The sequence below is a fragment of the Impatiens glandulifera genome, chromosome 3 (assembly GCF_907164915.1).
Source record: "Impatiens glandulifera chromosome 3, dImpGla2.1, whole genome shotgun sequence".
In the NCBI taxonomy this organism is placed as follows: Eukaryota; Viridiplantae; Streptophyta; class Magnoliopsida; order Ericales; family Balsaminaceae; genus Impatiens; species Impatiens glandulifera.
The window spans coordinates 8098232-8120131 of record NC_061864.1 but is presented as its reverse complement, the minus strand read 5'-3'; the positions used below and the strand labels follow the sequence as shown (position 1 = coordinate 8120131).

The 21900-nt window shown below is 23.3% G+C and overlaps 1 protein-coding gene and 1 pseudogene across 1 annotated transcript; both read right to left on the bottom strand.

Annotated features, from left to right (window-relative positions):
• Positions 1–5033: 5033 nt before the first annotated feature.
• On the bottom strand, positions 5034–6973 carry LOC124929554 (annotated as a pseudogene).
• Positions 6974–14230: 7257 nt separating this feature from the next.
• LOC124929631 (truncated transcription factor CAULIFLOWER A-like) lies at positions 14231–19353 on the bottom strand. The gene is made up of 7 exons (XM_047470033.1): positions 19163–19353; positions 18596–18674; positions 18437–18504; positions 18195–18294; positions 16734–16775; positions 16351–16392; positions 14231–14341 (listed from the first exon to the last, which is right to left on the bottom strand). Exons 1-7 carry the CDS (start codon positions 19351–19353, stop codon positions 14231–14233), a joined length of 633 nt encoding a protein of 210 aa, XP_047325989.1.
• Between the last annotated feature and the right edge of the window lie 2547 nt (positions 19354–21900).

Here is a 21900-nt window from a genome sequence, read left to right as displayed (position 1 = left end):
AAAATATATTTAAATAATTTATTGCTTAATTTATGTAATTAATTAATATTTAAAATTAAGTTAATAAACTATTTAATTATTTAAATAAAAGTATTAAGTTTATATCTTTATAATTTAAAGAATGAGTTTTATATTATTCACAACTTACAAAAAAGTGATTAATAATTAAAAACAAATGTATATATAATATATATCTATATCTATATAAATATATATATATATAAATATATATATATATATATTACTAATTATTAAAACTATTCAAATACAAAATAAATTAAACTGGACAAGAAGTGAATAAAATTTACTCAGCTTTACTAATCAAATAATTGTACAATCAAAATCAACCTACAGAGAATAAGTTCTGAGTCAATAAGACTATAAGCTGAATCATTATAATATAAACATTTTATTTGTATTTTAATTGATTTAATTATTAAAAATGTATTTATATTTATATTTAATAAAAGAAAAATATTTTAGTAGTTTAGACGGTAAATAGTAATTTGATTATTACACTACAGTGATTTGAGAAATAGAGAATTTAAGATATTTTAGTATGCCTCTTATTACTTATATAATCGACATTGTTTGTTTATAAATGAAAATTAATAATGATTGTTACAGATTTAGAATCTTATTAATATTAAGAAAGTTAACTTATCATTATATATTATTTTTTATATGCATAATATATATATATATATATATATATATATATATATTTTGTTTATACTTTAGATATAAAACATTTATTAATTATTAATTCACTTCTTCTTCTTATAATATGGTTGGAAAATAAGTTTGAGTACACATTATCCTAATTTCATATTTGCATGACATTATGGAAGATTCTAATAAATTATTGATGTGTTATAATAAATTTACTATAATAAATTACTATATAAATGATATTTTTTATGTTTTTATTTCTAGTAGTTATTTGTATCATTTTTGAATGGAACGATAAACCATGATGCTGATGGTATGTTGTCATTCTAGTTTCCTTAATTCAAAATAAATAAAAATTATTATCGTTAAAACCTCTCTTTATTACAGTTTTAATCTAACTATATAGGCTTCTATATAGTTTTTTTTCAACAAATTATTATCTTGTCGTTATTTTTTACATAAACCTTTTTTATTCACATTATTAATTGTATAAATATTGTTTTTTACCTATACGTTGTAATTTTTGCACACTCCGTCGACTATGCTCGTTTTATTTATCGCACCAGTGAATTGATGTTAATCATTTATCGTCGTCAAATTGGTGTGATCTTCTTTTGTGACATTATTTCTCAATTGTTCAATATTAATTATCACGGATCTTCTTCATTTTATGTTTTTGTTTTTGATAAATTACAACAATCATGAGTTATTTGTCTTAAAAATATATTATAAAAATCTTTAAAATTTTGTCTCAACTTTAAGTACTTAAATTTTTGTTTAATATTGAGTTTAGGAATGGACTTTCAAATATAAAGTAGTATTTCGGTTAAATATTATTACAATATGTATAAACTTGCACATTAATATGATAATATAACTATTATATTATTATTTATATGTATATAAATATAATAGGTATATAATTACACATAAAATAAGTAATTTAATGTAAATTATAATTTTTTTTCTTAACAAAGTAAATAACAATTCTCAATAATAATAAAATTAATTCATAAAATATGGTCTTTTCAGTTTTGAATTATTCAAATAACTCAATAAAAACTTCATTACTTTTATCTATGAAATTAATTAATTTATTAATTAAAATATTAAATATTTTTATTTTATTTATATATATCCACTACTCTTTAATTAATTCTTTTTTTAAAAAATATATATTTTTATCTTTTCAAAATTATCATTAATCATCATTTTTATGTATTTTAATAACTCAACTAAACAAAGCTTAAGTAGGACTAAATAACTAATAAAAAAACTCATGATATTAATCTACTCAATAAAGTTGTTTTGAAAGAGTCAACTATAACCGGCCTAAATTTGTAGGTTTTATTTGTATTTTTAAATGACTGCTTTATTTAATAATAAAAAAAAATATTTATATGTGAACTGAAATGGCAAAATAATATTAATAAATTAATATTAAATACTATTAAAAAACAACTAAATTAGGGACAGTCGTGAATAATGATAAAATAATATTGGGACGATGGTTTGTAATTTAGAAAAGAGAACGAATGAGATAACTAATAGAAGAAATAATAATTTGTGCATCTCTCTATCTTATACTTTCCTTTTCTAATGCTAATAACATATGATACCACTTGATTCATTCTCTCGTTTACTCCGCAATTACTCTCGCTCTATATTTCCTCAATGTGGTAAATTTCTACCTTACATATAGGATGACCTAACTTTTGGGTGGCCCCATTTAATACATTTAAAAGTTTCTCATATTTGACCATCACACGGTAATTTTAAGAGCTCATTCTTATTTTCATCATCTTATGATTTATTTATTCAGTTTTTTTTATTACACATATTTTTTCAGCTTATTTAATCGTTTAAATTTAATTTAGGCATGATTTATTTATTTTTTTATATTTATAATATTATTTTAATAATTAATATTATACTATAATGTTATATATATATATATTTATTAATTTAATTTTAAATTTTAATAAATAATTAAATTAAAACATAATATATTAGAAAATAAATTATATTATTTTTTTTATAATTTTTTTATTAATATATAATTTTAACTATTAATAAACTACTTAAATTAAAAATAATATATTTTAAAATAAATAATAAGAATATATTAATTTTTATAAATATATAATTTTAAATATATTTAATATAAATATGATATAAAAAATATATAGATATATATAATAATATTTTAAAATTTACGGTCTCCTCCCTTTCTCATATTTTTTAAAATCACTCTTTTTTTTATTTTTATTTCCATTTTTTTAAAAAAAATATTTACATGATTCGTATAGGTTTCATTTGGTTATGATTTTTTTTTTAAATTAAGAAAGAGGAAAATTTGAATGATGGGTGATGCTTTTTAAGGAGATAATAATATTTTTTATAAAAAGACTTTAAAATGTATTGATATATAATAAAATATAAAATATAATTTAAATTAGAGAATATTTTAATATTTTGATTAATGAAATGAATTATTAATGGTGAGAAATAATTAATTAAAAAATAATTTGATAAAAATTAAATAAAATTTTTAGCGAACAGACGCTTAATAAAAAAAAAATTATTATTAATATATATCTTTTTATCTTTCCATACTCTCTTTCCAATTTTTTAATTTTCAATTCATTTTTAACTCTCTGACCTAATTTTACTATATGAACTGTAATGGTTACTTTTATAAATCATTTAAGTCAAGTTTGATCATATAAACTCTAATGGTATTTTAGATAATTAATTAAGTTTAATTAATTTCAAAATTATAATTATAAATTAAAAAAATTATAGTATATTTATATTTTATATTTGTTTTAAGATACATATATTATAAATAATAAATAAAAATGTATTTAAATATATGTTTTAATATTATAATAATTTTATATAAATATATAAAATATGATAAAATAGATAAGATATAATAAGTAAATGATTATAAATAATTAGGGAATGAATAAAATAATTAAAAAAATAATGAAATAGATGAGAAAAAATTAATAAAATAAATATTTAAAAGTGATGAGAGAAATATTGAAATTATAAACTAAAACGTTGACGAATGAGAGAGGTAGAGAGAAAATTAAGTTTAAAACAAAATATAATTATTTACTGAGTTAAAACTCTTATGAATCTAAGTTTATAAATAAATATTTTGTATCTCTTAATTTATTTCTATTCAATGCACATGATCAATGACTAGTGTTATTTCATTTATTTTGGAGAATAGTTACCATGCGGCGTACATATATTTATTATAATTAATTTTTTCTAATTGATTTTTCAACGGTAAATGTTAATCTCTTTTAATTTTAGTACTCACAATTAGAGGGTAGTTGGTTTGAGTTTATTGAATAAACTTAAATTATTATTTTTATAAAAAGACAATTGATATTATTATAAATTTATTTTTTATAATTATAAAATTTTGTAATATTGATTAATAAATGGAATGATGTAATTGATGAGAGAATGAAATGATTATTTTTTTAAAAAAGAGAAATGGTTTGGAAAGAGAATTTGAATAGGAAATTGAGGAAGAATGAAGTGGATGATTTGCTGGAAAAATAACAAAAAATTTTTTTTTTTTTTTTCTTTCTCCTTATCTTTTATCTTTTCCAATAGTAACAAATGATTCCCTCCCTTATTCTCTCTCAAATTATTTACCCTTACTCTCTTAAAAAAAAATAAATAAAATATTGACAGCTTGCAATTTAAAATTTAAAATGGTTGTCTCCAAGAAAAGAAAGGAAAAGACAGTACATTAATTAGAAACCCAACTCAGATCCAAAATCCCACAAACTGATTTTATTACGATGAAATGAAATTGAAAGCTCATCAATTTTATTACTGTTATTGTTCTCAACTCCAAACAACAAGAAGATGAATATTCCCTATTTTCTTGATACCATTAGCCAATACCTGATTAGATCCCTCAGTTGGCTTCAATCCATGTGACCATAGCATCTGCTGCCAGATTGATAAAATACTGGTCAACTTTTCCCAATTTCACCCTCACTTGCTTAGCAAGCTAGAACAGTTCAAGATAACACTTCTGCACGCTCGTGCATTCTTTTGGAAGAACAGTTTATTGAAAAAACAGGATTAATTCCTCTTGCCAATAATTCCTTTGTATTCCTTCTTAAGATTATTAACAAAAGGGTTGCTGGCTTTTACTATGCCATATATATGTAATGGTAAACCAGTTTCACTCCCAAACCCATGTGATCACATATAATAATAACCTGAAATAATTAACATTTTATAAGATCTCAAATAAGTACATTAATATTATTAAGAAAATTTGGTGGTTTGCATGGTCATACATACATACATACATTACATACCTTCATAATCATACAGTTCCAGCCAGCCCACATATCATCATACCTACCAATGGGCTGCCCATCGCCCATTAGGCCGAAGTACATATATAGCCGGGCCTATCAAATCGCAGTTGAAAGCCAAATTCATACCACGCAAATTCAAGTACTTAATATCATTTTTATTAAGCCATAATTAAGTTGATCAGTTATCTTTTTTTTTTTTTAAATGTCTGAGACATAAATATTTTAGATAATCTATAAAAAGTTGAAGGACTGATATTAAAAAATATATAAAATAAAGTTTGTGATATAGTTTGTTTCCCACCTTTTTGGACACCATATTCTTTCTTAAGTCCAGATTCCAACTGGGTTTCCAAGCTTTGAAGCTCTCTTAAGCTCAATGAATCCAAATCTTCTCCCATGAAATGCCTATAATATTTTAATATAAACAGTCAGATTCTGCATTAATTAATTAATACCCATATTCATTTTTATTAAAACAAATTAAGGGATAAGTTTATTTTGATTAAAATTAATCACTTAATATATGATCAGTTCATTTGTGACCCGGGATTCCCTTAGTTACCTGTGGTTTCTTTGCACAACCTCCGGTCTTGATTTAATCTTAGCATACTCCAGACTCCAGTTAGTTTCCTACATTAATTTTTTTTAATAATTTTTATATGGTTTTATATAACAAATTAATTGAAAACAAAATAAATGATACCTGATTGATGGAGTTGCCTTTCTCCATAAGAATACCTTTCATGTCTTTCAAGGATATTCTTTATGCTGTAACAGTATTTTATATAAATAAAAATGAAGGGATTATAATCATATATATATATAATGATTTCTCATGAATTGTACATATTCAGTTTCAGGTTTCTACGTACGCGTGTATATGATGATGATTTCTCATGAATTGTACATATTCAGTTTCAGGTTTCTACGTACGTATAGTCTTGCTATTTTGGCAAGGTTTAAAAATAGGCGGCATCGTCGGTTCAACCGGTCCGACCGCGAAATGGTTAAGAGAGCGGTCTGGTTTTTTGACTTTAATGCGGTCACCTTTTGAACCGGGCAAAATCTGGTCCAACCGAAAAAAACAAACCGGAAATATCCGGTCCAAAGGTCAATAGTAAAACTCTGGACATTTCTTCTTTATCTGATCTACCTCTTCTTCTCTTTACTATATCTACATTATCAACCCAAACTCAGTGATAATCGACCCTTCAAAAAGCTATCAGCTGGATCTATCACTTCTTCTCTCTACTGGAACTACTTTATCAACCCAAACCAACCAAGTGATTATCGGCCTTTCTTGAAGCTCTCAGCTGGATCTATCTCTTCTTCTCTCTACTAGATCTAGTTTATCAACCCAAACCCAGTGATCACCGGCCTTTTATGAAGGAGACATCAGTGTGTGGGAGATGTAACACCACCAATAAAGTAGCAGGTGGTCATCGAAGACATCTGCTACCTTCTATGAAATCTTGAAGGAGCTGCTTCACCTTTCGAATTCTGGAGGACCCACCGACAAGAAAACTTAAATTTAATGAATTTAAAATTCGGTCTTGGAGTTCGTCCAGAAAATCGGGTCGGTAATCGGAAACGGTTTTCAAAACTTTTTTTGGGTGATATTTACTCATCAAATTTGGAAACCTTAAAACTTTCCCAAATAACACTCTTCTTTTCTTTTTTTCACAAGAACTCATGTCCTTTTGGAAACCTAGGTAGATATACATGTAGTGTAGGTACTTACCAGGAATCGGAGGAAGAGTCGTGAAAGAGTTTGCCTCTAGGGGAGGGGAGAAGACGATTAAGGCAACTTGAGCATCGCAAAGAAGAGAGATTTCGTGGGCTTTCTTAAAGAGACCAGATCTTCTCTTTGAAAATGTTACCTGTCTGTTTACCTTGTTCTCTATCCTCTTCAAAACAACTTTTCCAGATCTCCCCATACCGTATAATTAATTATATGTATTCTCTACTTATAAGCTAGCTAGCTTAGCTAGTACTAATGCTCTTTCGATTATATACGGAGATCGATTCATTATGGGTTCCTTTTATCGGAAGAGCTAGCGATCGAGCGGTATTATAAAACAAGTTTGGTGTTAGTGAAATTGTTGTCGATTCCTTATTGGTTCGGACACTGACGTTTTCTTAATTAGATATTAATATTACTGTATACTTGTACCCTCACTCTTTAATATTTACTATATATACAGCTAGTTATTGTTTTCATTCATCCAAGGCTGTGTTTGATTCACCTTATAATATTGAATTATTATGAGTTTTGCATGAGATTCTATTACATTAATTTTAACTAATATTTAAATATATTTGCGTTTAAACTTATAATTTTTTATATATTTCACGGCTTTTTTTAACTATAATCTCAACGTTACTTTGTAATCTCGACATTTTATTTTCTGGTTACCTTTAAAAATATTTTTATTCATTTTTTTCTTTTCTACTTTTTATTTATATAATTTTATTTAATTATTATAATATAAAAAATTAAACATTCTTTTTACGAACAAAATCATTTATCTAAATATACAATTAATTATATATATATATATCACTTATTTATATTTATTTAAAATAATATAATATTATATTATTTTTCTAAATAATTAATTATAATTTTTTAATTCGAAAATATTAAAAGATATTAACAAAAAAAATCAAAATATATGAATAAATCTACAAGTTTTATCTATTTTTGCGTAATAGCTTAGTAGATTTACAATGCAACCGAATAGTCTTTTAACATCAATAAATTAAATGATCTTTTTGGTTAAATAAAATATCTAATTATTCAACGCAGTGTAGCATTTGAAGAAAATTTATTTTATGTGAAATAAAATTCATGAGTAAACTAGATTCATTGTGGGATGGTTCTCCGACAAGTTTTTAGGACGACATTTGGTGTAGTGTCAAAAGTCTAGCCAAGATGTATCATAAACCATCTTCTATTGCTATATTTATAAATGACACAGTAAAAATATGTTTAATCATCTGTCTAGTGGTTTTTAGCCGAATAAAATATAAAAGGAGATTAAACATTAAGGAGAGTCGTCCTATAATAAATTTTTACTTTTGTAGAACGCAAACAAGTGTCCCGTCTGAACAAAACGTTATGCGCTGGCAAAACATGATCAATAGTTTCCATGTGAGGAATTGCTATAAGTTTTTCGTTAAGATGATTCCATATATTTTTTGTTAGGAGAAGCTTTGAGAATTAAAAAATATTTCATCCAAGATTTTGTTATTTGGATGAAGCGTTATTCACGGTGAAATTTTTACGAATAATATATGCATGAAAAAAGTTGTATAATGGTTATCATTGTTGTATGTATTACGAGAAAGTTGAATTAGCAACTCACTTACTTTATTGTTGAGTTGTGACTAATATTTGATTTTTTTGTGGAATATTAATAAGATTCATTGGGCGATGCCCGAGTCTTTGAGTAGTTACTGAGAAGTTTGGTTTAATACAACTGATATGACAGACCTACATATTTGGATTACCATTTCAATTATTTTTTGGTGGACTATCTAGTTTGAGAGAAATCGTCGAACTTTCAATTATCGTAGTCGCCCGAAGCGTATCATTCATAATGCTATTATGGCGTTTTTCGAGATTAGTCTAGAAAGTTAATAGAGTATGTCAGAGAGTTAATCGTTCTTTTCAATAACTTACGAACTCGATAACTTATTAAATAAATTTGTCGTTAAATATAACGATTCGTATCATTTTTAATATTTACTTACCATTTTCAAAAAAAGATAAACAATAAAAATAATATATCAAACAAAAATAGAAAAATAATATTAAAATTTATAGAAACTAATATAATTTATTTTTAAAATAGTTTATTTTTTTAATTTAAGTAATTAATTAATATTTAAAATTAAGTTAATAAAATATTCAAATTATTTTAAATAAAAATATTAAGTTTATAAATATATAATTAAAGAATGAGATTTATATTATTCACAATTTATAAAAAAAAATAAAGTGATTAATATTAAAAAAAATGTATATTTTAATATATATATATATATATATAATACTAATTATTAAATATTATTCAAATACACAAAATAAATAAGTTAAAAGTATAAGTTGAATCAAATTTAATTATAGTTAACAATCAAAATAAGTTGAGGACAATCAAACGCAACCTAGAATAAGTTTGAGTCAATAGATCAAGTATATGTTGAATAAAACTTACCCCCAAACAATTTTATCTTTGTTTTTGGTATAAAAAATAAAAATTAATTTTATTTTCTATTGGTTTAATTATTCAAAATGTATTTTATATTTAAAATTTATTAAAATAAAATTATTTTAGTATTTTTTTTATGATAAAAGAGTGATTTGATTAGTACACTGTAGTGATTTGAGAAATAGAGAATTTTATAAAAATAAAATCCAAAAACAATTAACAAAAATAAACTAAAAAATCCATTTCATATCAAACAAGTTAAGATACTTTAGTATGCATCTTATTACTTATATAGTCGACATTGTTTGTTTATAAAAGAAGTAAAATTAATAACGATGGTTACAAATATAGATTATTATTAAGAAACTTAAATTATTATTATTATATTATTTTTTATAGGCATAATATATATCATGTTTATAAGTTAGATATAATTTTATATAACATTTAATGAACATTAATTTATTTATTTCTCTTGTAATAGGTATGAAAAACCAAATTTTGAGTACACATTATCTTAATCTTATACTAGCCTGACATTGACGAAGGTTTTAATAAGTTATTGATGTGTTGTAATAAATTTATTATAATAATAATTTTAATATATAATTTGTCTTTTTTTAATGTTTTTATATTTATGATTTTATTTCTTGTAGTTATCTAATTGTTAGAGTTATAATTTAATCGTAGTTTTTCAAAAGTTAAAACCATTATTTATTATAGTTTTAATCCAACTATATATATAAGTTTTCATCTTGTATTTTGTCAACAAATTGTTATCTCGTTGTTATTTGTTACATAAACAATGTCAGTTAATTTTCAAATTCACCTATTCTTTATTCATTTTTATATATATATATATTGTTTTTTTTACCCATAACGTTGTCAATCATTTATCGTCATCAAATTGGTGACATTCTTTTGTGACATTTATTTGTCAATTGAAAAGTCTAATAGAAATGAAAATACAACGGTAAACCTAAAAATTATATTAGTTTTAGATAAGACGGTTTTAATGCGTTCATAGATCAAATACATTTATAGCTATTGGTGCGAAAGAGTCTGATAGTGTTGCAGGCTTGTTTGAAGATAAACCTGCTTAGAAAATAAAATTTCGTGAGTTCAAATTCGAAGACTTCTATTGCTGAGGGCCATGATGATGATGTTGACTTGTTTGGTGAAGAGACCGAAGATGAGAAAAAGTCTGCAGGCAGAAAAACATGTAGTAGAGTCCGAAAAATCCTCTATTCTGTTGGATGTTAAACCATGGGATGATGAGACTAATATGTAAATGCCCAGATGGAAGAGATACTTTAGGGAGCTTCCAAACTAGTTTATGTCGGACATTAAATTAAAAACCTGCAAATTATGATGAACATTGTTGACTCTCAAGATGTTGATCATGAACAACTGTAGAGAGTAAATGGAGATCCTAATTCTTTAAAAATTAACGACCAAATAACCACAATTACTAAATTGGCTTCTTTAAAAATTACTGTGAATACGAGTACGGTTTTATCGATCAAAGTGAGATTTTGAAAATTCTTAATGGTGGAAAAAGATTCTCTTGCAATCGGACAAAATGGAGCTTGCTGAATTGGTTTATTATTTTGTCTATGTTGGGTAGTTAAAAAAATGGAACTCGTTGAATTTGACTTGTTCAGTTGTTTATGTTGGGTAGCTGAGAAAAAATAGAGTTTACTGAATTGGACTTGCTCGTTTGTTTATGTTGGGTAGCTGAAAAATAAATGGAGTTTGTTGAATTGAGTTGGTTGAAGACTTAATGTTTTATCGACTTGTTTGGTTAAGGTGAAACTTTATCTAATATACTATGTTTCTTCTTGAGTTATGCTTTTGTTGTTGCTTAAACGACTCTTATTTATATAATTTGAATTAACTTTTTTCAAAAAAAAAATTGTGTTTCTTCTTGAGCGAAATATATAAAAATAATAATTTAATAAATTGTGAATTGGTCACTAACTAAAAATGTTAATTAGTTTAAATAATTACTTAATTAGTTTATTAATTGTCAGTGTGTAGTGAAACTTGTATGTAAAGTAGAGATATAATTGTTTGAAATGAATAACATTACATTTTCATAAATCTTCTTCTTCAATATTTTAACAACTTTTTCCATCTTCCATCCTCTTTCAAAATAATTTCAAATGGTAATACACTCACTTTTTTAGGTATTGTTAAATTTCAAAGTATTTTTACATAGACTAATTAAAGATAAAATTAACTCAAATTATTTTTGTATTAACTACAAATATAATAATTACAAGTGAAATCAGATTTCTTCCTAGATGAGATTATCATTGAAATTACAAGTGTTCTATTAAAGCTAAATTAATTTATTTTCTTTTTTTGTGTAAGTTTGATAGATTAGTATTATAGTCAATTAAATTCATCAGATTAATTGAACATTTTATATTATTTATTTGTGGGAATTAAACCCCAAATTCCAGTTCATAATTTTTTTTTTAATTACTTGATCAATGTTGAGAATGTACTATATATAGACTATAGACTGGGTCGGTCGGATAAGTCCAGCAAACCCTCGGGCTAAGGTAGCCCACTCCTTAAGACAGCTTATTTGATAAAAAAAAATTTTAGATAGCTAATTAAATTTATTATATATTTAATCAAAATATGTTGTAGCATATTGGTTTATGATAAAATTAAGAATTTTTATTTGGTTATAATTTTAAATTTCACTAAAAACTAACTTTTTATTAATTTTTTAAACTAGATTTAGAAGAAAAAAATTTCACATTTTTTCAACATTTAATGCAGCCCAAAACTCGGGACCGTCTATGAATATAAAAATATTTTTTTTTAAGGTCTTCGATAATGGCAGAAAGTTGATTAAATATATATTTTAAAATTATTGTATTACTAAATGTTGATAAAAAAAATTAAGGAGAAAAAATTAAGTTACTTTTTTTATAATTTCAATGATGTTTTAGTTGATTATCAATAATTTTTAATAGATGATGTCATAATTTTGTTTTTTATGAAATTTTACCAATTTGATTACGAGCTTTATAATTAATATAAATTGTATGCTTTCAAACAAAATAAAAGAAAAAATGTTTTGATAAATGAGAAATAAAAAAGTAAAAGTAAAGCATCTAAATATATAATAAAGCGAATTATTTTTAGTTACACGAAAGAAATTAGCACAACCTTAAATATAATCGTTATAAAGTTCACTTAAACTTATAATGAGAATCGCCTGAAAATTTTAAATCAAAAATATTACGATTTAAACTTATAATAAAATAGTTCAAATATATATATATATATATATATATATATATATATAGATATATATATATATATATATTAACTCGAAACATTTTTAATTCGATTTATTAGTGTTAGAATAGATAGAAAAATTATATTGAAAGATATATTTTGAGTTACATATATCTAATGTATAACATTATATTAGACTTATAAAAAACTAATATAATATAAAATAATAATATAATATTGATATTATCATAATTTATCTTATAGATATATTATTTTTATATTAAAATATTCCTCCTCAAACTGAAGATGGAAATGACTTGAATAATTTGAGAGAAAACGAGATATTAAAATGTTAATAATGTATTATTTTCAGGTGTTGTCTCCCCCAACATTCTATGCCTATGAATTCTACATTTTTCGTTGATTTTCTTTTATGCAACACATTGCCATCTCGTCGTTGAATAGCTCCAGGATGATAGTGTGTTGACTAAATAATCAGTAAAAAAAACATATATGATTGGATTAAGACCAATAAAAATATGGGCATTGACTAATGAGATAAAACAACAACTAAAAATAAAACTCAGAGAATATTAATAGAATTATTTGAAAGAAAAAAAATATAATAATAATAATAATGATTAGAGTCCTCCATCCATCTAAGGATGAACATTGGGTGGATTAATCTGAAATACTAATTCAGATTGGATATTTCGAATTGAATTGAGATCGGATCGAATTGGATTAAAATTATCCAAATTATCCAAACTATGTAAATAAAAATATATTTTTTAATTTGTTTTTCTTTAAATAACATTACCCCTGAATAATATATTTTTTACTTAAGATTTTATTATTATTTTGAGTTCAAATTATAAATAAACAAATTAAATTAATTATAATATTAAAAATTTAATACTATTTTTTATAATTAAACATTAAATAATAAAATTAATTAATTAATTGTATTTTTTCTTAATTCAATAGGTGTGCATTTGATAGACTAATCTGAACTTAATTCGAGTTACAAAATTGGATTAACTATTTCGGTTTGGATTAAATTCAACTTGATTTTAAATCGGATTGAATTTAAATAATCTAATAAATTTAAATTTATTGAATAATTTCAAGTTAATATTTAAAAATATATAAATATTTTTTAGTTTGGATTGTTCAAGCCATATTCAATTCAATCAATATCCGATCCATAATAATTAGTAAAATGGTTTGATCCATAATAATTAGTAAAATGGTTTGGATTACGGATTTAATAAATTTAGTTTGAATTTATTAGGGATCGAACAAAACGAATTGGTTTTACCCGTTCATTCTCCCTATCTCCATCAATGATTAAAGTAATCATTGATGGAGACAGCGAAAGACTAAATTTTGTAACTAAAAATCAAAACTTTGACTGAAAAATTATATTTAATGATATATTTAGAGTTACCTAACTTGTCTAAAATATAGATATTATATTAAATTATAAGGAAACTAATATAATATAATAATATAATAATATAATAATAAAAACTAATATAATATAATATATTCTAATATAATAATATTTTACAGATATATTACTTAAAATTATATATATATATATATAGGTAAAATGTAATATTTTGAGTGCACATTATTAAATTAAATATACATAAGTATACTGATATAAAAATTATATATAAAAGAGAATCAGAATCATAGAATTGAGGATGATGATCAATGATGATCAATGTGGCTAATCATCCAAGGAGGCAAGACTGTGTTTGGCTTTTGCCTTTGTAGAACAACCATTCCTCTTTCTTTTTCCTTCACCTCTTTTTCTTTAATCTGCTTTAATAATAACAAATAATTAATATTGAAATCATCTCATCATAATGATATTATATATATATATATATATGCCGTGAATTTTGGATTCGACACAAAAACATGACCTAAACTGAAGACGAAAAAATTAGGTTAGGATTATGTATTTTTTGTTTGGGTCAAAATCAGGTCGACTTGTTTAACCTGATTAATAAAAATGTCAAAATCGGGTCGACTTGAAATTACTCAAAGTAGACCCGATAATTTGTATACAAGTTTCTTTTGTATTTTTTTCTACTCACTCACTCACTCATTTTTTTTTTTTTTTTTTAAATTATGATTTAGCTTAATTTTATTTTGTATTGATGTCATTTTTATTTGAAATAGAGAAATATGAATTAATTATATCGGGTTTAGTTACAAATGAGTTGGATAAATTGGATTGTGTTCGGGTTAAAAATCACAAATAAATATGTTAGGTTCAGATTAAGAGCGACATGTTAATCTACAAGCTCAAACGACCAACCTAAAACTAAAACTGACTCAAATTGTCCCCTAATTATATATATATCCGAACTTTGATAAGCTCATTAGACTCATGGACTACAACATTCTAACCAGGGTTAACCCATCTCTTATAGTAAAAAAATTAATATAGTGTATATAGAACCCTATACTCTTATTGGTCAAATTCAATATTTTTTCTAATTTTATTATCTAACAAACTTCACTCATTTATAGGAAAAAAAAAACTAATTTAGATGTACTACAGTAAAAAAAAAACTTACTAATGTTAATGTGATATAATTGTTAAGTGAGATAAACAAAATTTGAGTATAAGTAGACAACCCAAATAGAGTCTAGTAAGAGAATCTTAACTTCAGTCTAATATTGTTCACAAGAAATAATGTTTAAGGAGTATCTAACTACTTTTAATAATAAAAAAAAATATACATTAATTAACTTAGTTTAAGTCTAGGTTTTTATGATTAACATGAATAAAATGATAGGTAAAAATGTGTTAATTTCATATATTTTGGGAGTTTTATAATGATATCACGACTAAAGAAACATATTTAATCTCAGAATCCGTTTGAACGATGAGAATTAGAATTGATATTTACTATAATTATAATTTCAATTTCACACAAATTGACATTTAATTTCAATTTAATTATTATGTTTGTTTAAAAAAATTATAATTAATATTGTAATTTCATTTCAATTATTATATTTAAAAGAAATACAATAAAATTAATTTAAATATATATTATTTGTATTATTAAAGTATTAGTTTGGCCTAACATATTAGTATGGTAGTATAAATTTAAAAAATTTTTAGGGTTTAATTTCTATTAAAAATATATATCAGTTTGAAATGTTAACTTTTTAAATTAAAATAACATTAATTAAAATATTAACGATGTTGTAATGATAAAATAATAATAAAAAAAATTTATTTGATAAAAATATAAAAAATTAATATTAAAATTAAATTCCGAATTAAAAATAGTATAATTAAAAATTATACTTTGAATTGTATTATAATTAATTACAATTTTTAATCTTAATATTTAACCAATATAAGAATTGAAATTACATTTTAAATTTTAATTTCAAATCTAACTCTAATTTCAATCTTAATTTTAATTTTATCAAATTTTTAGAATAAATTCTCACTTTTGAGCTTAAGGGCTTGTTTAGATTTGAGTTATAATTATAACCTGAATTATTTAAAAACAATTATTGGTGGTAATTTTGAAAGGATATAAAATGTTTTTGATAAAAAATAAAGGATAAAATAAAAAATAATAATTTAAAATAAAAAGTATTTTAGTATTTTGTTCAATGAATGAAATGATTTGAAACGAAGAGTGAAAATATGTTTTTTTTATTGGTAACCAATCAAGTCCTAAGTCAAATTTTTTTTATTATATATCTCTTTAAATAGGCTAAATTAATTTATTTTAAAATTTAGAACTCAGATGAAAATGTGACAAATATAAATTAAAAAATGATAATATTGAAACCTTTTTGGCGATTGAGTTATTTTCCCGCTGCAGTGTCTTTTTCTGTTCAATACAAAGGATTTTGCGATTAAAATTATTTAAAGCTCAAATAATATATATATATATATATATATATATATTCTACTTAATTACTAATTTAATTGATCATAACATTATTTTTTTTTAATTTATAAATAGAGTAAATAATTTATATTAACCATTAAGATATATCCATTAACAAAATTAATTCTTAAAAAAGTTTAAAATGTAAAAGTTAATTCGATTTTCATTTATAACTTCTTAAATAAAAGTGAAAATCATGAAGGTAAGGGTACGATAATTTCCCTTAAAATAAAAATAAAAATAAAATAATACTACTAATAATTTATAACTTATTTTTTTACCTTTTTCTCTAGCTCTGATATGGACTCCAACATCAATTGATTCTGCAAACAAATTTACCAATATTAGTATAAGCAAGGTAGGTATAAGGTCTCAAAATTTAACCATAAAATTTGAAATAATGAATAAACCCTTATACTATTACCAAATTTTGATATGTCTCAAGATTTATGTTTTTTAAGTTATTTTTTAAAGTGTACATTCTAGGCCTTCTTTCATGCTGATTGCTTTTAAATAACTCATGATTATCTAATTTATCATTAAATTTACCATCACATCTTTAAAATGATCTCAAAATATTAAAATAAAAAGTATATATATATATATTTATAACAAATAAAAAATAACCCAAGATAAAAAAAATTGTAAGACCATATAACCAAAAAAATAATTAAGGATAAAAATAGAAAACATGAGATACTCACACTATTATGAGGAGGATAAGAATATAAATTGCGGGGAGAGAATGAATATTATTGTCTGGAAAAAAATAAATATATATATATATATATATATATAAGAGTGAAAGTATATAGAGAATTTTCTATTTTTTTAGTCAAATCAGATTGTGTTGTCTTTAGAGATATTTAACTAGTCGGTTAACCGGTTAAATGATTCCGGTTAAGTCCGGTTTTACCTCTTAATTTACAAACATGTTAACCGATCGGTGTTGGTATTGATTTTATCGGTTTTGCTTCTACTGGTTCCGGTTTGTTCCGATCTGTTAACTAGTTTAACCGTGAACCGATAATTCAAATTATTTTACTTAATTATTAAATTATCGAATGATATTTTTTTTCAAAATTCTTGTTTGCGCGGTACTTTGATAGTATTCTTTATTTTCTTTTATCTATGTTATAATATATTATAGTGTTGTTATAATATAATATTGTATATATATGTTTAGAAATATGTTATAATATTAATAAAGTCTTATTTTTAACTATGTAAATTATATTTTTTTTAAACAATTATATACAAATTATAATTTAAAAATAACTAATATTATTTATAATATATCTAATATTAACCAAATAAATATATAATTAAATTATTACTGCTTTACCGATTAAATTAGAAAAATAGTTCAACCAAAAATCGAACCGGTTAACCAATAAACTTGTAAAACAAATCTGGTAAGCTATCGGTTCAGTTCGGTTATCAATTTTCCAGGTTTTTTCACAGCCTTACCCTTCTCTCACCAATTTCCTCATTTAAATTCACTCCCCAAATCATTTCTCCACTTTTATTAAACATATAATCTAACATTATGGTTGGGCCATATTCTTTGACCAGTTAATGGTTTTCTGTTTAAAAATTATACATTTTGAAATACTCAAGTTAATATCATTTTTATTAAGCCAAAATTAAGTTGAACAGTTAATTTATTTTTTAAATGTCTGAGACGTAAATATTCTAGACAATATATAAAAAGTTTGTTTGTGATATAGTTTGTTTCCCACCTTTTTGGACCTCATATTCTTAAGTCCAGATTCCAACTGGGTTTCCAAGCTTTGAAGCTCTCTTAAGCTCAATGAATCCAAATCTTCTCCCATGAAATGCCTATAATATTTTAATATAAACAATCAGATTCTCCATTAATTAATTAATACCCATATTCATTTTTATTAAGACAAATTAAGGGATAATTTTATTTTGATTAAAATTCATTTGTGAACCGCGGGCTTCCCTTCCCTTCCCTTACCTATGGTTTCTTTGCACCACCTCCAGTCTTGATTTAAGACTAGCATGCTCCAGACTCCAGTTAGTTTCCTACATTTTTTATAATAATTAAAAATTAATTTAGTTTTAACAAATTGAAACAAAAAAAAAATATATATATATATATATATATATATGATACCTGAGACTCCTGATTGATTGCATGGAGTTGCCTTTCTCCATAAGAATACCTTTCATGTCTTTCAAGGATACTTTCCATGCTGTAACAGTATTTTAAATAAATAAATAAATAAATAAAAATGAAGAGATTGCACAGTAGTATTATATATTAATCATATATGATGATTTCTCATGAATTGTACATGTTTAGTTTCAGGTTTCTAAGTACGTACATAGTTTTGCTTTTTCGTCTAATGAAATTTGGAATCCTTAAAACTTTCCCAAATAATATTATCGAGCTTGTTCCGATTGAGTTATTTTAATAACTTAGAAAGAGAAATATAATGATCGTATTATTTTGAAGAGGTCGATGATAATTAATTTTTGATAAAAAGAGTTAGAGATGTTTATATATAAATTAAATTTTCATTCTTTTTTTTTTAATATGTATATGATAAAAATAAAAAGATTAGGTGGTGTAGAGCACAAGAATTAGTGTCTTTTTTTAAACCTAGCTAGTTATATATATATATATATATATATATATATATATATATATATATATATATATATATATGTAGGTACTTACCAGGAATCGGAGGAAGAGTAGTGAAAGAGTTTGCCTCTAGGGGAGAAGACGATTAGGGCAACTTGAGCATCGCAAAGAAGAGAGATTTCGTGGGCTTTCTTGAAGAGACCAGATCTTCTCTTTGAAAAGGTTACCTGTCTGTTTATCTTGTTCTCTATTCTCTTCAAAACAACTTTTCCAGATCTCCCCATACCTATAGCTAGCTGCTAGCTAACTTTAGGTAGTAGTACTACTAATATTATGTGCTCTTTCGATTATACATGGAGATCGAATTATGGGTTCCTTTTATTAATGGCGAGCGAGTGAGTGGTATTATTAAACATGTGATGATTAAGTTTGAACACTGTTTTCTTAATTAGATATTATTGTATTTGTACCTTTCCTCTGTCCTTCTAATTAATATTGTAGACTATACACAGCTACTGTATTCATTCACCCAAGGCTGTGTTTGATTCACCTTATAATATCGAATTATTATGGATTAAGTTAAAGCAAAATATTATAATCAAAATGTTTGAAATCAGTTTTCTCTCGACATCACTATCACTATCACCTGTCAATCAGTTTTTAAAACATAATTTTCTATATTCCGACCTTTAACACCTTTTTAAGACCTTTTTCGGTTTTAATTATTTTAATAAACAAACAAAATCAAATATCATTTTTTATCCCTTACATCAATCAATTCATTAAGTAATATTAAAATATTTTTTATTTTATTTATATATTAATACTTTTTAAATTTTTTTACCAAAAATGATTATTATTTTTTAAAATTATCAAACAATGATTATTTTTTTCCTCCTTAATATTATTAAAAAAAGAAAAATCATATATATACTAACCATCTTTAATTATAATCTCATTGTTTAAATTTATTATTTTAAAACAAATTATATTTCTTCACTTGAAAAGAAAAAAAATTGAGAGGTAATATTACATAACTATAATTTTTGTAGTCTGAGACTCTGTCCACTTGACCAATCTAGTAATAAGAATAAAAAAAATAATTTAATTTATATGTATACTTTATTTATATTTATTATTTAAAATAATATTATATTATTTTTTTACAAAAAATTTAGTAAATTTTTTTTTTAACATTTAAAATATATTAATGAGTTTAGAGACTTCACCTATCACCAAGAATAAAATAATAATATTATTATGTCTTTTCTTAGTTTTATAATAGTTAATATAAATTAAATTTTAACTTTTTTAATAAGAAATAAATTAAATAATATATAAAAATTAAACAGTAGAAATGAAACAATTAAAGAAATGTTTAATTATGTAGAAATGAAACATTTAAGGAAATGTTTAATTATGTGGTAACTTCAGCCGAATTAAATATAAAAGAAGATTAAACATTAAGATGTTTGTCTCATAATAGAGTTTTAATTTTGGTAAGACACGAATAAATGTCCTCGTTTGAACAAGACATTATGTGTTTACAAGAAATAAATAGTTTACATGCGAGACGTTACTATTGGGAGAAAATTTGGGAATCAAAGATTCCATCTAAGATCTCGTTCGTTGGATGGAGTTTTATTCAAAGTGAAATTTTTACTAATGATATTTGAATGAAAATGGTTGTATTGTGGTTATTCGTTGTCATATGTGTCATGAAGATGTTGAATCGACAATTCACTTGCTTTTACATTGTCGAGAGATCACTGATATCTATAGTCTTTTGTTGTGTATTACTAAGATTTATTGAGTGATGTCCGATTCTTCAAGTAGTTACTGAGAAGTTTGAATTAATGCGACTAATATGGCATACCTACATAATTGAGTTATCATCCCAATTATTTTTTGATGGATTATTTGGTTGTAGAGAAATCGTCGAACTTTCAATGATCGCAGTTATCCGTTGCATATCATTCATAATGCAATTATTATGACATTGTTTGAAATTTATTTTGATAAGCCGGTAGAGTCGATCGAAGAGTTAATTGTTTTTCTCGAGAACCAATGAGCTTGATAAATATTGAATAAATTTGTTTTATATCATGTTTTTTTCGTTATGTTTAAACAATTCTTATCATTTTTAATATACGGTACTAGTTTCAACAAAATTTGACAATAAAAATAATATATTAAACAAAAATAAAAATAAAAAATATATTTAAATAATTTATTGTTTATTTTAAGTAATTAATTAATATTTAAAATTAAGTTAATAAAATATTTAAATTATTTTAAATAAAAATATTAAGTTTATAAATTTATAATTAAAGAATGAGTTTTATATTATTCACAACTTTAAAAAAAAAGTGATTAATATTAAAAACAAATGTATATATAAATATATTTATATATTACTAATTATTAAAAATTATTCAAATATACAAAAATAAATAAACTGGACGTAATAAGTCAAAATAAATTTAATCAGCTTTACCAATCAAAATAAATTGTACAATCAACCCTAGATAAGTTTGAGTCAATAACTTGAATATAAGCTGAATCATTAAAATATAAAATTTTATTTGTATTTTTAATTGATTTAATTATTAAAAATGTATTTTGTATTTATAATTTAATAAAAGAAAAATATTTTAGTAGTTTAGACGATAAAATAGTAATTTGATTATTACACTACACTGATTTGAGAAATAGAGAATTTATAAAAAAAATCAAAAAAAATAAACTAAAAAATCCATTTCATATCAAACAAGATCCATTTCATATCAAACAAGTTATGATATTTTAGTAGTATGTGTCTTATTACTTAT

Excerpts from the sequence above, each read along its gene's own strand:
- LOC124929631 (XM_047470033.1), bottom strand. The coding sequence starts at position 19,353 with ATGGGGAGATCTGGAAAAGTTGTTTTGAAGAGAATAGAGAACAAGATA. Across the intron at positions 18,505-18,595 it reads CAATCAATCAGGAGTCTCAG|GAAACTAACTGGAGTCTGGA; the intron begins GTATCATATATA and ends TAAAAAATGTAG. Across the intron at positions 16,776-18,194 it reads AGAATATGAGGTCCAAAAAG|AATCAATTGATGTTGGAGTC; the intron begins GTGGGAAACAAA and ends ATTTGTTTGCAG.